Source organism: Galleria mellonella, unplaced genomic scaffold (genome assembly GCF_026898425.1).
Source record: "Galleria mellonella isolate WM207_F2 unplaced genomic scaffold, CSIRO_AGI_GalMel_v1 utg57, whole genome shotgun sequence".
Classification (NCBI taxonomy): domain Eukaryota; kingdom Metazoa; phylum Arthropoda; class Insecta; order Lepidoptera; family Pyralidae; genus Galleria; species Galleria mellonella.
In genome coordinates, this window is record NW_026442119.1 from 4,048,247 (window position 1) to 4,066,300 (window position 18,054).

The following is an 18,054-nucleotide window of genomic DNA, read 5'->3' on the forward strand; positions in this document are numbered from 1 at the left end:
ACCGCTCATATCACTCCTTTCATGAATATGTTTTAGATAAGATCTTTATTTTCAAATATCATTCAATAATATTTTAAAATCATTGTACTGATATAAAATAAAAAAAAAAAATACTCACGATGTAACCTCATATAGTAAAAGGCGAGACAGTTGTGTAGTCGTCTGCGAAGGAATTGAGTTTTGAAACAGGTAACAAAGGTCTCTACATTATAAATTCATGTTAAGAGAAAAAAGAAATCAAAACATGTTCATGGTCTACTATGATATTAAAATCTTAATTTGTCAATTATTTATTTACTTTATTATAAAATTTTGTTGAAATCCATTCAACCCATTTCTATTGATGGCGTACCAGGTAGACAGTGTCTAACTTATAATAGCCACCGTTAGGTCCCTATTTTATACCCTTTATTTTTGCGATTACGATTTTGCCTTACAATTTTATTCATTTTAAATATAAATATAGGTACCTACTAGTGTCTACGTACAATTAAATTTCTGGCATTTATAGGGAATCATATTGTTACTAGCTCGTTTAATCATACTTGTAATGTTTCAATACGTACTCAGTTTGTTTCCTTACTGTCTATGGGATAGCTAATAAAAACAGGGTTCTTATAAATTTATCATTTCTTTTTATAAAATTACAGAAACTTCTACTCTTCCACTGTTACAATGTACACTTGACCGGATTCACTTTTTTAAAAATTATCAAATTTCAATTGCCTAGGTAGATTGTATTTTTTTACATACATACTGAACGTAATACTCGATATGCCCACATTATTAAATAGGTACTTAGAACAGATTTTGATTTAGGTTTATTGGCGGCCAAGAACAAATTTTTGAAGACTGACAATATATCCGTTTAGGGTTTAATGGTGCACAGCGCAATTTGCTAGCTATAGAAGAAGAGAAAATAAAACAACAATAATATTATTTTTCAATTTTACTTAATTATGCTCAACTGTAAGGTTTAGTATTTATTTACATTCCAATCAGATTAAGCCGTAAATGAGATGAAATTAACGATGATTCACACATATAGAGAAATCTTACACTAGTGATATTTCTTCAATAAAACGGTCTGTATGATTAGGAAAGTCATTACGATGGTATCGCTGCCTTAACGGTTACAATGCGTCATATAAAAACATTACAATTGTTACAGAGCACTGTTCAACTCAAATACTTCCAGAGAAATACATTTCACAATTATAAACGCAAGCAAGAAAAAATGTTAAAATATATTAAATAACCCAAATTCATTCAGGTGTAAGTCGTAATATTTACACAACAGAAAATCTTTTATATACAAAAATTAATTTTAAAGTAGCCATTTTGATTATTTAGAATAAAAGCTACATGAAGAAAACATAAATCACTGAGGAAACGATGTCTATAGATAGCGTAACGTTAAAATACGACCTCCATAGCCATCTTTATCATACTATCACAAAGAGTCACTTAAAAATATAAATTCTTCACTCAAGAAGGATGTCACCCACATATGTGACAAATAACTAAATTGAACTAATTAACCTAATCATCGGTACGTTGGGGTATCCAGATAATCAGTCTTACATAGGCTCTGGACTTTACTGATTAAACAATTTGGTGTTATGAGTTGCACTCTTACAGTTTAAATAACGATCTCTTATTCATACCTTTGGCAGTTGCAATTGAAAATGGGACTTTGTTCTTCTTCATTGTTACAAAACAGAGCAGAGAACAGTTACACACATTATATACTGTAATAACATTAATGTATTTATATTGCAATAGTGGGCTATATCATTAAATAGGATGAACTAGAATTTGAATATAATGACATATAATGTAGGCAAACTTGTATACATAAAAAATTTATAGATATTTGTAACACATTTGCAAAATAAGACAATCTCGCAAATAAATAAGTACTACTAGCAAGGCCCCGATATATATTACTATGGACAAATCCAATTTTATTGCTTTCTTTATATAAGTTTCACATGCAAGGTAAATTTGAAAATGCAGTACCTAAGAATAGTAGCAATAAATTAAATGTCAACTCTAAATTCCATCCAAGGTAATAGCAATCTAGTATTTATTAGCAGTTGACTAGAGAACCATCTAGAAGAAGAATACTACCTCGGTATGAAGTTTAGCCATGTTCCGCTATATCATAGACAGAAGCCGTAATCAAGAAATGAGTTCACACCTCCTTACATCTGCAAGAATTCCATATCACGATAACTTCTAATAAGAATCAATGATCAATACTTCAAACACTAAATCTTAATTAAAAATTAAACAAACTCAATTGCTAATCCACGATTACTTGATGTCCTTTTTTTCAGACATTTCATACGATAATGTAAGTTCAGTGTATTTTATACATAATGAATATGTATGAAAAAAAGATCAACTGGCGTATGTCGCATGGGTATTACACGGTGTAATATTATACACGCTACCCGCTCCCTACAAAAGGCAATTAATCAGCAATCACTATAAGTCCACTGTCACTTAGCACCAACGGCGTTTCTTAGCTGTCCACTCACTATCACTGTCTTCTGCGGTATTGTCTCTCATCTACTTCTCTATCGCCTGTATGTGGTCCGGGCGGTCGCCCCTCGCATACCGGGCCCACATTTTGTTGTACAACATCTCGAGACCGGTTGCGTACGCCTTACAATCGAAAAGGGGACTCTCCGTTCGTGCCGTCCACACCTTAGCACGGATTGCTTTTAAACTGTGGAATAGAAATAAATATTATTACCACCCTTCAAAAAGAATGAGTACTTCCATACAACTGAAAGGACTAACTTGCACGCGTTAAGTACATGTTAATTATAGTAGATTGTAATATAATTTCATGTAATATAAGATTTTCGTAAAAACAGACTTAATTTTAATCAATGTAAAAGTAAACCTATTTAATAAAAAAAAATGAAACTTCAAAATTAGTCATTTTTTAAATCTTTAAAAAGATAGAAATCTATTTTAAAAATTGTAAATATTGTAATTTTGAAAAAGGCAACATAAAAATAAATGTAATCAAGTGGTTATATTTATTATTTAAAAAAAAAACAACTCTACCTTTAAAACTTGCCTATTTATGATTTATCATTCAAGTATTTTATTAACGTACAAGGTCTTCATCAAAAAATTTGTAGATATTTTTTATTTAACTTGAATCTCCAAACATTATTTTCATCAATTCGAATTTACTTTGTACAAAACAAATTTTAATTTTTAAAAACGTTTTCTTTTTACATTACACAATATACTTACTATTCTCTATCAGTTCCTAATCTTACAGCTATGTCTTGGTATTCTTGTCTCGTTCTGGCAATTAATTCGGGACATCCAAGAGTATTTAGTTGAGACGCTGCCACTCTGTAAAAATTTGCATATTGCTCAAACCTTGACATATCATACTAAGATGCCTATGTATGAATACTTTTATAAATCAGACTCATTCATATACACAGGTTAATCTCTTGAGTTCACACTTGACCTTTTCATTTTCATTGGTGCCCCGCCAGCCGTAAACCGTTAGAGCAGGCGGGGTTACCATTCCATTATCACTCATTAAAAAAACTACACTTAGGACAAATGAGTTATATTAAAAAATTGGTACAATTAAATGTTTTAACAGCATTTTAATTAATTTAAAATATTTTACCTAAACATAAAACTGAGATTGTAAATTTCTAAACTCACTCTTTTAAGGTTTATAAGAAACGGGAATTAACGCGATCATTTAGGTAAATATTGATAATTTATCTGAATTATCTCGGCATTATTTTAATTCTAATACTACAATCTTTGATTACACCATGATAATATGTCGATGCCATCTAGTTCTAACATAAAATAGGCCCCTTCCTTTTCCGAGGGTGTCGTAAGAGGCGACTAAAGGAATTTAACGGTTGAGGGACAGGCATCAACGTCCCCGTTACAATATCACCAAAACCAATCCGCCTGCCAAGCGTGGGAACTGCTGGTAAATCCCCCCGTTATGGACTTTATGTTCAGCAGTGAATAGTTAACTGCTGATATCATGATGATGAATTTGGTGATAATTTTTTTATGTACATAACCTTTGTTGTAGGGGGGAAAGGGATTGTTAGTTATGGGGTCTAATAGCCCCATTACTAGCCATATACCTCAGGCCGACCTCCACGCGGTTCCCCCTGGAAACCATCATGTTTAATTATATTTAATTAGTCAAATTCATCATGGTGGGCCAACTGACCTGCATTCATTCTCACCTATCATCTTCCATTGGTGCCTCGTCGGTGTATACCGATAGCGCGGGTGGGGTTACTATTCCATTTTCCCCCATAAAAAAAAAACCTACGTTGTAAAGATTATATAGCACAGTTGTATGTATATTTAACTTATACATATTTTTGTACAAAAAAACATCTGTCATACTAATTTACGATTGTTCTATTTCATGTCGTACTTATATACTATTATAAGAGCTGAATTATGCAAGTCCATGGTAAATGTATAAAAGAATATAAAGGCTGGAATAATGATGATGACAACTAACCTTGAGGCCAAGGTCTCCCCCGGCAGAGTGACAACCGGCGTGCCCGTCCACAGAATATCCATACTAGTAGTATGCCCATTACACAGCGGAGTGTCGAGACAGACATCGGCTAGCTGACCACGCCTTACATGTTCCTCCTTCGCTGCCACGTTTGAGAATATAATACGTCCGGGTGGGACACCTACAATAAAAAAAATGAATGTAACAAAGTTACAGTTACAACATTATGTTTTGTGTCACAAAATTAAAATTAATAACGAAAGCCGATTAGGCTACCGGTCAAAGCAAAGATCCTAAACATACATATGTATACATCATATATATATATATATATATATATATATATATATATATATATATATATATATATATATATATATATATATATATATATATATATATATATATATATATATATATATATATATATATATATATATATATACAATCTTTTATCGGCAATCGAATAAAAAGTAGAATTAAATTCTAACAAAATTTATGAGGTTTTTTCCTCTTGAAGGTTTTTTTCATAAAAAATTTAAAAAGAACCCTTAATCGTTCAGTCGAACTTTGATGGGCACTCAATAATAGGATTTATGACAAAGCATTACTAATACTACAAACTTATTTTTAAATCCAACAGTATCATCATTCAGATATCATGGTACTGGCATTTATTTTAAAATTAGCAAAGGATAAAATTAACAATTTGAAGGAGCAGTATTCTCACCTAGTTGCAATGCAGTCGCCTGGATATTGGGTTCGCCGACAGCCGGGAACCTCAAGAGCCATAGTACACTGTTTGGCACATGTTTCAAGATGTACACCCACATGTGAAGAGTCAGTGGGTCGATTTTATACAACTGGTTAAAGTTACAATAAACTACCGCGTCATCAGGTAAACCATACTGCTGCCGAGTCGTAATTACTATAGACTGCGGCACTTCTTCGCCTGTCGCCGCTTTATTATTTGTTTGTGTCGTAGCTAAACCATTTTGCAGAATAACACCGTTGACAGAAGTCTGAAAACGAATTAATACATTTGAATTTTGGTAATTATAAAACGCGAAATAATATTTAGGGAATGAATTATCAATACCTGTACTTGACCTGAAGCAATCATGGTCTCAATAGGCGTGGTGGTTGGAAGCTCGGCAACTTTTAGAGAAATTTCCACAGGTCTTGCGGCTCTAACCACTTCTTTTATTTCTTTTATGTCAGTATTCTCAACAAGCGGCGACAAATCAGTTGCATTGATAACTGCAACATTGTCTGCGACAATACCCAAGTTGTTATGAGATTTCACCTTGTCACTAAGAATAAGACGCTCCTGCAAATGGGGGAACATTTGCTTGTGGTCCCCAACGAAATATGTATGGGGCATATACGCCAACTTTTCACTGTATTGACTTGCTAGTTCCAGTGGTGACGTCACGGCATCAGTTACTAGATAATCCATGTAACTTGCCCCGCTAGTTCCCGGATAACCCAACCACATGACTTGAACAGGGGCTGGCCTCAATGCAAATATCTCATTTCTAGCACCCTTAGTATATCCATTCATATTGACAAGAATATGTATGCCATCTCCATATATTTTATCAGCAGCTTTGCCATTACACGGAATTTGAGATAAATCAATAAAATGTTCCGCCTCTCTGGCGATCTTTGAGCGGAAAGTCGTACCATCATCAGGGCTTAGAGCATAACAGAAGATCTCAACTTTCCCACGGTCATGTAATCCGGGCACAGACTGCATCAAATGAGATGTGGGATGGTTACCAAAGTCACTGCTAACATAACCTATACGCAGTCGACCTTGGAGGTCGCGCGCAAACTTATAGGGAGGCTTATGAAGAACTTGAACTTTCTCCAAGCACAAGTTAGCATGTCTGGCAGCAATGGCTTTTCTGAAATCGTGTGTTAGAGGATACAACATGGAATGGTGTGGATGGACCGACGGGAGTCTGTTCTTATCAAGTTGCTCCGCCACAATACTGACAAGTTTCTTCATACGGGCCTCGTAATCTGTCCAGTCGCATACGATTTGCAAGCAATGGGCTAAATTGCAATAAGCGTCAGGAAAATCTGGTTTTAGTTTTAATGCTGTCCTATATGATTGTATGGCTTCGGGAATATTTCCAGAGTCTTTATGAATACTAGCGAGATTACTGTGAGCATCAGCAAATGCTGGGTTTATCTGAATAGCTCTGGTATAACATTGTAACGCGCCAGCTACGTCTTGCATTTCTTTCAACGTATTGCCCATATTACTATATGCATCAGCAAAAGTGGGCTGAATTCGTATTGCCTCCTTATAATGCATGAGCGCTTCATTTAATTTCCCTTGTTGTTGCAATACAGATGCCAAATTGCTATGTGCAGCAGCAAATTCTGGGAACACTTCTAAAGCCTTCAGATATAATCGAGTCGCTTCTTCAATATAACCCTGCTCGCGTTTTATATTTGCCAAATTGTTTAGAGAATCTGCATGAGAAGGACAAAGACGTAAAGCGGTGTTGTAACACTCCTCCGCGTCAGCAACTTGACCTTTTTCTTTCAGGGCATTGGCCAAATTACAGTAAGCATCTGGGAAATTAGGTTGCAATTCTATGGCCCTTCTATAGGTGTCGATGGCCAAGTCGATCAATCCTTGTTCGTAGTATACACAAGCCAAATTTCCATGTACAACAGCATTATTGGGAGATAAGTTCAAAGCACGAAGGTAGGCAGCTACAGCCCTGATAATAATAATAAACAAATTATCGTACCTATTATTCAATGCATACAGTAGAAAGAAACAGGTAAAAAAGTAAGATTATTACATTATCATTAGACTATATAGTATTAGAATGCTTATTAACATTACTAAACTGCTGACGTATTCAATAAATGTATACAATGACGAATGAATGTCATAAGGAAAACAATTGAATATATTATTGAAATTATTTTAGACTATTTATCTTACCTGTCAAATATTCTTGCTTCCTTTAAGACATTTCCCAAATTAATGTAAGCGTCCAGAAAATTGGGGTCCAATGCCACCGCCTTTTCAAAATGATGTATGGCCAACCAAATTTCACTTTGTGCGTTAAATACGCATCCTAAGTTACTCCATGCCACTGCAAAGTCAGGCCTCGTTTCGATGGCCTTCAAGTAACAAGCCTACACACACGGAAAAATAATATATTAACAACCAATCTCATTTACCTTTGTACAGTGATGAAGTTCTGAAATGTTTTTACGCCAATCTCAATAATTACACCATAGCGTCGGCTGATGCTGGGACATCCAAGTCAACAAACAAATGAGCCAACATCATCCGGCCGATTATAAATTTACGCCAAATGCTCCCTAACAACACGAGACTACGCCGACAGCCACACACATCAGTAGGAAATGCAAACGACCAGCAACCCAACACAATAGTGACACCCCAACAAGATCAGAGTGTAAAAAATCTATCGAACGATGCATGAAGCGCTTCCACTTCCTAACCGATGGAAAAAAATGGTCACGACAATGATATTCAAAGAGCAACGAGTCATATCCGATAACCTGTTCGTATTATTTCTTGCAAACCTTTTCCACTTTACCTGATGCAGGTATGTTGTCACCGCGGCGGCATAGCGAGTGTCGTACCAACCGTAACCCAGCTAGATACAGCAGCGGTCACACCTACTGTCTTACCAGACAACACCTTGTGAAAATATAACAAAATTAGTTGATTTTGAGTCAAACTTGATCACCTGATTGTCAAACTTACTCATATTATATTACAAATCAAATGTTTGTGATTTGAAAGGATCATTGTCAGCTCACACTGTCTTCTAGCAGAGCAATGACAGACAGGCATGATGTGGATGACTAAATTATATATAAACATAACTCACTACATCATACCACTAATGAATAACTACTAACTCCTTTAATCCTCAATCGAAATATAATAATAAATCTCTACATAGACCAAAATGTAAACTAAGTAATAGGGAAGGTAACAGGATATACAATGCATGAAAATGTTAATGTTAGAATATGAATATTAGCATACTCTCTCTTTTCTTTTTAATTTTCCACACAATATTAGACAACGAAAAATGTATATTTTAAATCAATTCATTATCTATGTGTATTAGATTGTTTTTAAAAACAACATATAAGTAGGTATATTACTTTATCATTATCCGTAATTCTACAGTAGGTATAAGAGGTCGTAAGGTTAAAATTGCATATTTGAATTGAATACTGTGTGAAAAATTAATACTTTTACGCAATATGCTACACGCAAAATATTGAAGAAACTCCATAATTTTACATCAATATTTTGCGAGTGTTATGTGCGGAACAAGATACAAACAATGTTTATATATAAAACCAAGGTGTTCTGTTTTCTATCTTGTTCACACATTACAGATAATGGTTTAAACAAACAAAACGTTTAACATAGACCATGGAATATTATATGAACATATATTGTTGAAACCATTATGAGAACAGTATTTCGACGCAGTTTGCAGTGTGTCTAAGGGAATATTTACGCAATGCTTTGTACGCTAGCGAAACAGAGAGTACACTAATTTAATACTGTACAAAGAGAAACAGACAAAGAGTCCTGTTAACTTCTGAGCAAACCAGAAAATGTAACACGAAATCTTATTTACCTTTGCCTCGTCTAGACGTCCCAGGGCCTTGAGCAAATTGCCTAAATCGCTTCTTACGCAGTAAAGATCCTGCAACAAAATAAATATCTATTTTAGTCGCTTTGCACATTGAAATTACAATAATTATAGCATTGTTATAAAATTATATTAAAAATTAATAATATAAGATGTACTTGGTGCACTGTATAAACACTAATATTTTTTGAAGTCTGTCTTATAATAAAAGTATATAAACATATATCTATGTATAATTTAGAACAAAAAGCTTTTATTCGTTGGAAACACCTAGTTTACATGTGTGAAACTAACTCCTTTTTGAATCCTATCTTACTAAATGCATTTATTTTAATAAAATTTGGTTACTACCTCAACATTTACATCGTCTGTATTATTTATTAAAATTTAAATCTATGTAAAAAATTTACATATTTCTTAATGATTTTAAATTTGCTCTTAAAACGAACCTATATGATCCTGCAGATTTTTAGTTCTTATTAATACTACGATACGATGCAAGAGTACTCTTATCTCAAGTATCTTCAATATAATCATCAGGTCAGCCTTGGAAAGTTTATCCAGTAGTTGCCATGCTTGGCAGGCAGATTGGCAAGTTAGGCTTTAAAGATGTTTTAAGAGGGACGCTACTGCCCATCCCTTGCCCTCCCTTAGTCACCTCTTACGACAACTACGAGAAAGAGGGGAGAAAGAGATTGTTAGTAATCTAGAGATCTGACTCATAGCTAGCAATACACCCTATCAAGTCGACCTCCACGCGGTTACCTCTGGAAACCATCGTGGTTAATTCTAGTGGAATTTGTCACGATGGGCTAACTGACCTGCTTTCATCGTCACCTATCATTCTTTACTGGTGTCCTATCAACGTATACCGACAGCGCAGGCGGGGTCACTATTCCATTATCACCTATTAAAAAAAAAACCCACGAGAAAGGAAGGGATGTCCTATTCTATGGCGGGACCACACGGCAAGTGTCTAGGCGACTTTTATACTAAGTGAAGGCTTCTGACATGGCTTTCTGACAATTTTTAAATCTCTAAACTTAAAGATTCGATGTAAGAAAATAATTAAAAACTTTTAAAGCAAAATGAAATAAAATTCCCAATTTTGATTGACTGATACATCTAGTGAAGTTGCACATAAAGAACTTGTTCTACGATTAACTTTTAAGGCATTTGTAAACCTTTTTTTTTTAAGTAGTCGTTCACAAAAATAGAAAATTGTTTTTTTTATACTGATAACTATAAAATGTTACCAGACCACAGCCAAACTTGCGAGTGAATAAATCTATATCTATATGTTTTTTATACTAAATATTATAGAGACAAAAGATTAAATTGTTTAGTTTGTAACAGATAAACTTAGAAACTGCTAAACTGATTTCAAAATTTTTTGCATCTATAGAAAGCTATATTATATGCGAGTAACATAGTATATATTCTTTTCAAAAAATTTGAGTTCTCTACAAAAATATATCTCAAGGTATCAAAAAATTTCCTAATAAAAATAATCTAAACTACTAATTTCTCTTTATCTACCCAAGCGAAGCCAGGGCGGACAGCTAGTATTCAATACAACAAATACAGTGGGGCCTATTCCTCTAACTAACCAATCTAAAATTATTGTCATGAGATTATTTGCCTTTTTACTGATATGATATGACTGATATGCTTTAGATTATATATTGTATAGCAATTGATAAAGTGAACTATTTCTAAATTAACACACCATAATCTTTATTCCTGGAATGTCTTGCAATAGAATAATTTACAATCCATGATCGAGTTAAGAGCAATCGTTCATACATAAAAAAGAATTGCTATCTTGCTTTTTATATTATCTGTTTATTTACGATACAAATTAATTAAACTATGTAATACGCAGAGTTTAGACTGGGTATAATAACACCTCGTGAGCTTATTAACGTGTCCAATATATAAGACTTTCAGTATAGTAGACTACACACTAGAGTAATAAGAAACAGACTATTCTTGGGTTGTAAATATAGTAAAAAATTTACTATATAATATAAATCTATAGATTTTATCGAAATATGTTTAAAAGTATAGTAAGAAGCTTATTAATTCAAACAATATGTGTAACTGTTTCTATAAATGAAAGAACAAATTGGAACACATAAAATACTAAAATCATATCCCTCCATACTAAATAGTATATTCTGTTAATATGTTACAATTCCACATGGTAAAGGTTAAAGTAACGGATGGAAAATTTAGTATATCTAAACATGGCATTAATAAATACATGTACATGATGTACTATGATAATATAGTCGGTAATAAACCCAAGCTTAAAGCAACAATAGCAGAGTCAATTATCTATTAAAGCAATCGCACTAGGAGGAAATGATGACTCAATTTACAATTTATATTCAAGGCTATGAAAATTTATCTCTACATCAACAAGACTAATCTTTATAATCTTTGTGTTACTCTTAATCGTTGTTTACAGATATGTTTTCTTTGCAAAAAACAAATCAAAAGATTTAACACATTATTCCATCACTAAATAACATGAAAACTGTATGTCAGTTAGATAATAAAACTTGTACATTTTGCATTAACATCGTATTAAGTATAATTATTTACGCCATCTCATATCGCGTATTTGGGGTTGCCAGACTAATTTCAGACTTGATAGAACCAAAGGAAAGAAGTCAAGCAACCCCAAATTTAATATGTGTGAAATTATCATAGTATGAATATATCAATTCACATGATATACTCAAATTAATGGCATGGTTATCATTCCAAACTTAAAAAAAACTTATAACCATTTTAGTATTGCACCTAGTGGCTATACACACCATATAATATAGGAAAGAGTAAACAAGAAACACATGTGAAATATGTTACCTAATTAGAAAACATACCCCTCTAGGTGAGACACTTAGTAAGGATAAAATGAAATTACAAAAATACTATCACATGTCAGAAGTATTATCAGAATGACTAAGATTTTTTATGTCAATGAAGCAATTATAATTAATACCTACTTTCCCACAAACAAAATAAGTAAAAGTGCCAAAAATCACAACAACCGCCTAGTCCTCAAGTTGGGATACTTTGTGTTATGAAGAACCAGGTAATAAACACCCGAGGACACAACCCAGAACATCCATTTGAAAAAATTTAGAAGATTTGTTTTTCCAAGTTTTAGTTTTTTTCTTCTGTGATTTTATTAATCCATCATCCTTCACAATGTAACAAATTGCAAAAGAATTAAAGCATATACTCACAGGGTTATATTGAAGCGCCGTGACATATGCTTGAACAGCTTGCTCCATGTCGCCGGCGGCCACAAGTGCTGCCGCCAAGTTGATGTAACCATCAATGAAGTCCGGTTTTAGCCGGACAGCGTGCCTATAGTTCTCCAGAGCCTCTTGTAATTGTCCCCTTTCTTTGTACACATTGCCCAGGTTACTACAAAGAAGTAAATATAGATCAGTGTCTGATCAACCAATTGCTGTTTGTTTAAAATGAAATGGAAATATTCCTTAGTTTTATGTACCTACAATTTTTTATTTTCTATTAATTTTAATGAACTCAAGAATGGTATAAGCTGTCATTGATGATATGTACATATATGTTTGTACAAATGTATGTATATTGTGTGTATGTAGGTATTAATATGTAAACAGTATATTAATATATGTTTATGAATATACATATGAATTCATATACATGTAGTTTATCATATTACAGTAAAATATAAATTATTTTATTGTGTAAAACGCAATCAAGTGTCTCTTCACATTCTGAAGAATAGAATAGAAGAGGCAGAGAATACCTATAGCATTAAGTCGCCTTTTCTACCATATTTTAATATTTATTTATATAACTCTTTATTGCACCAGAAACTTAAAAATACAATAACAATTAGAAAATTATTGTTCAATAAAGTTTAAATAATTAGACCGAAATTGAAACTATGTTCATAAGAAGTAATTATTTAAGTATTTCTATTTCTAACTAGCTGACCTGGTGAACTTCATATCATTCCTAACTTTTCTTTGTATTATTACATTGAATAAAAGGGAAATAAAATTATTTTAATTGGTCAAGCCAATTTTGAGATTTAACAAGACTAATGAATGGTGATTCATTTATATAAGATATTGCTCTAAAACGGAAGATTCCTCAAATACTACTTTACATCATCAATCAAATTATTCACATGGTGATAAACTTTCATCTAATTAACTATATTTTTCATAACAATTTCCTATTTTTCACAAAATAGTATTCAATTTAAAAGATTTATGTATGACCAAGGCATATGTAATAGGTCAATTTTTAATGGCCTACTACTGCCAAGTGCATTTATCATTGCCACCTTGAATTAAATACACCAGACAATTTAGTACCCACAAAAATAAACTGGGACAAATGTTATAGAGCATCCACAGTAATATAATTTTGTTCAAATTAATCTATCTTAATCAAACAATCCAGTTTCAAGTAGTGATTTATATTTAACACCTAATATAAAAATATTGTTCTTCTATCTTCTAATATATGACTAGATTACAATGCTATAACAATGAATAGATTCAAATAAATTTGCAAAAACTAAAATCTAAGAATGTTAAAACTAAATAATTTGTATCAGAACACTGTGCACACAGATTTGTAGATGTCATAATTTAGAACATATTGATGTTTATAATTCGCTCAGATTGTTTATGAAGATTTTCATAGATTATAATTTGAAGACCAGAAAACTCTTATCCCATAAATCAAACCCAAAATGGACATTATTTATAACTAGACCTACTCATAAGACTCATTCTCAATCCAGTCCTAAAACACTGCCACCACAACAGTTGAGAGATACCTCAGGATTACCAAATATTCATCCAGATTTTGAAGCAAATTTTTTGTATTATTAATAAATTAGAAATAGAATAAGAAAGATGAAACTAATTGTGAAAATATGTCATTACCTACAATTAATCTATTTTAAAGACTAGGGGACATTCAAAATATGACCTATTGTGTTATCAATCCATCACTTATTATTTTTATCATGATGGATGTGTTAAATAATAATTGATGACTGTTAGGTTATGACATAACACTCCCTTTGATTCCTTGATTCCATTATAATTTTGTAACTTTATTCATATGAACATGAATAAAAACTAAATTATTCTATTATTAAAAATAAAATAGAGCCATTTGTATACCAAAATATCATTTTACTCAGGTGTTTAAACATAATTGAGTAAACATTCATATATCTTTACCAACTTTTAAGGAGTATGAAATAGTGAAGTAAAATAATAGTACAAAGATTATGAAGGTGAACATACAATAACTTTTAATTTATATAAAAGTCTTAGTAAAATTCTAATTACACCAACTACTTTAGACAGACAACTTGGCTTTATGCCACAAACTGATTTCTTTGACATAGATTATAATAAATTTTCTAGGTACCTACTTATATTTAAAATATGACAAATCTTCAAATAGAAAATATTAAAAAAATTATTGAACTAATTAAAAATATATGTATATTGTTTATCCCTGTATTATTATTATTGTATATACTTTCAAACTTATGGACATATTTTGATGTTTTTCTTTTTAATCGAAGAAACATTTTATTATTTTTATTGTTTTATAAAAATGTTAAATTATCTTTTGAAGAGCAATATTCAAAATTCCTTTATATTGTAAAAGCTATGTATAAAAATAGAAGCTTTTTGGCTCCGGCATGGAATGGGCTACTACTACCTTTCCTTTGGGTGTGACAACTAAGGGAATTTAATGGTTGAGAGATCGGCAGCAGCATCTCTCTTAAAACATCACCAAAGCTTATCTATGGATGCCAACCTGCCTGCCAAGCATGGCAACTACTGACAAAATCCTCCAAGAGGTAAGCCTATGTTCAACAGTGGACAGTTAATAGCTAAAATGATGATGGTGTATAAAAAAATTTACATGTTAAATATAAGTCTATCTATATATCAAAGAAACATTCAATCCCAGCTGAGTTTATAACAGATATGAAAACTTTGTTTACCTCATATTTTATTCATATCATCTTTTGTCATATATTGAAACACTGAACAACTCTTAGTAATAATAGTAAACTACACAGTAAAATAGTTGAAGATCTAGTAATCCTACTTAACATTGATATTAAGCTCATAACACCTTTTAATATTTAATAATACAAAACTTACCTATAAGCTTCTGCTAATAATGGGTTTTGTTTTATTGCCAATGTAGAAAAGTGCGCAGACTTGTCCAATCGGCGACATTGAAAGTGAATTGAAGAGAGTAGCAACAGCACCCCAGTGTTGGTGCCATCTTGCCGCCATAGTTGCATGCAATGCTGTTCCGCGCTCTCATAGTCCCCGGCTTGGTACTCACGGTGTGCCAACTCCAAAAGACCTAACAACAGCATATATTAGAATGTCCTAAACACACATTATCGACATTGAAAACGATAACCTTGCTATTTAACGTTCTACGATTCTACTACAATAACAGAAATTACTATGTAAAAAAACAAACATGTAAACAAATAGAACCCTGAGATGAGCATGTTGTACATTTCCATAGGAAAATTTCCACGCGTGGATTTACAATAATATTATTTCATACACACTCGCATCCTATAATACTACTGCCTACGTTTAAGGCAAAAGGTATGTTATTGAATAATACTTACCAACTGTAGATATCTGTTGGATATCGGACATTTTTAAGATTACTGCATTTGCAGTAACTCCAACTATTTGTTGGGGCTGCGTCGTGACAGATTGTGGCACAGCAACATTAGCCTGAGGTTGCATTTTTGTAATCATAGTTGTAAAGGTAACGCTTCACTCAACACAAAATCTAATTAAACGTACACAAAAAAACATTGATGCAACTTTAGATTAAGTTAAATTGTAATTCCATGACAAAAGCTTCACTGTAACATGATAATTTGTACAAACGAAAAGGAATAACACGTATAGAACGACCACGAGACAACGCCACCATGAATAAAGCGCCGCAACCAATAGTGCGACAAATAACGGAAACATTCCTTTATTTTTTTATGGTGTCTAATATATTTACTCTATGATATTCGCAAACAAGTAATCAAGGTAATATATGCTTTATTTCTTGTGAAACAAAAGTTATAATCGTTTAACAATGACAAAAAATTTGTTTCAATCTAAATGTCTATGGTTATTTTTTTTTGCTAAATATTTTCTTTACGTATTATCCGGTTTTTAACATTTTTTTTTTACTTAAAGGGTACACTTACATTTTTCAATTATTTATTTAATTGTATAATAAATTATTTTATGATTTTTGATATTATGTGTGTTTATTATATTCTTACTATTGATCTTTTTTACACATGCTACTTACGAACCAGGGTAATGGCGGCAAACTCAAAATCCCCATTTTATACAAAGTGATTACTTGCTCTGGGGCTGTATAAATAATTTGTAAAAACAGTATCAATTAATATTGATACTGTTTTTACTATTCTAAATGTTATTATCATTTAGAATAGTACACAAATACGTTATTCTAAGTCTATGAGATAGTTGAATATGTATGTTTCATTACAAATGCTTTGCAAAACTGTCCAATGAACTTATTGTTATTGGGAGCATTAATTTTGTATTTTAAATCGCATACTTTGTTAAAAGTTTTGTGGCAGCCTTTTGATTTTTAACCGAGTGTAAAAACCAATAGTAACATTTTATTAAGTTAGTAAAAGCAGTTTTGATAACTCTAATTAATAAAATCTTTTCACTGTATATGCGTTTCTATTCACTCCTTTAGCGTTTTTCTTCGTTCCGTTTGTTCGTGTCTATCGAGCTTTTTCTTTTCTAAATATACACACTGCGAAAAACAGACTACGACTAAAATTATAAAGAATGAAAAATACTTAAAAATATTTGCTCTTTCTCAAAAGAACTTCCAAAATACGTTTTTACATATATTGAAATATATTTGGCATTTGATTATTATTACCTTATGATATTATTGCCTTATACAACAAAAATATTTACTAAAATATCATTTGTACCATATAAAAAATATGGTAATTAAAAAAAAATATATTTCCAGACTTTCTATTCACCCTGCGAACTCTATTAACGGTATATTACGCAAGGTCCTTAATGATTGTGGACCGATTTTGACGATTCTTTTTAATCTGAACCGTTTCAAATGCATATGCATCCGTTGCCAAAATAAAAGCGCAGTCATTTTGAACCTTTTTACTATATAATTGACATGTAAGAAATCTATGTTAAACTTCAAATGAAGATTCTTTGCCACCATAGATTAATCTTGAGATCTGTGATTGGCAGATTTAATGGAGATATTCATTTAGAAATAAGATACAGAAAAATATATTTTTAAGACAACTACATCCTACATACAGTTTTTTTCTATTCAGGATTATCTTTCAAGTTAGAGCAAACAATACACTTACCCTCTTATTCATAAAAACAAAAATCTACAAATCTATTTTAACTATTACACTGTTTTGTTACTTCCTTTTAATTTAATATAAAAGAAAAAGAGAAAACAGCTCAATAGGTAAAATAAGCTAAATGGATAAGGGAAGTAAAACCGATTGAGTGGTTTTGTAACACCGTGACAAAGGACTTTTAAGTATTATGTGTATAATATATATGTATCAACAAGACGAAGGCCTACTTATTCTAGCTATATTTATAAAGTAATAGCAATACGACTCTGGATATAGGGGGTGTATATAAACTTTCATAGTAATCGGTTGAGCCGTTAAAGTGCTAACAGAAACAAACAGTG

At 32.0% G+C, this 18,054-nt stretch overlaps 1 protein-coding gene across 1 annotated transcript; it reads right to left on the reverse strand.

Moving 5' to 3' along the window:
- Positions 1–934: 934 nt before the first annotated feature.
- Positions 935–16,283, reverse strand: LOC113509825 (UDP-N-acetylglucosamine--peptide N-acetylglucosaminyltransferase 110 kDa subunit). The gene is made up of 10 exons (XM_026893254.3): positions 15,938–16,283; positions 15,447–15,657; positions 12,492–12,675; positions 9,217–9,285; positions 7,521–7,717; positions 5,649–7,290; positions 5,280–5,571; positions 4,550–4,730; positions 3,280–3,384; positions 935–2,737 (listed from the first exon to the last, which is right to left on the reverse strand). Exons 1-10 carry the CDS (start codon positions 16,071–16,073, stop codon positions 2,578–2,580), a joined length of 3,177 nt encoding a protein of 1,058 aa, XP_026749055.2. The 5' UTR covers positions 16,074–16,283; the 3' UTR covers positions 935–2,577.
- Between the last annotated feature and the right edge of the window lie 1,771 nt (positions 16,284–18,054).

Coding starts and splice junctions, on each gene's coding strand:
- LOC113509825 (XM_026893254.3), bottom strand. CDS start 16,073: ATGATTACAAAAATGCAACCTCAGGCTAATGTTGCTGTGCCACAATCT. Junction 15,658..15,937: donor CCAACAGATATCTACAGTTG/GTAAGTATTATT, acceptor TGCTGTTGTTAG/GTCTTTTGGAGTTGGCACAC. Junction 12,676..15,446: donor TTATTAGCAGAAGCTTATAG/GTAAGTTTTGTA, acceptor ACTTCTTTGTAG/TAACCTGGGCAATGTGTACA.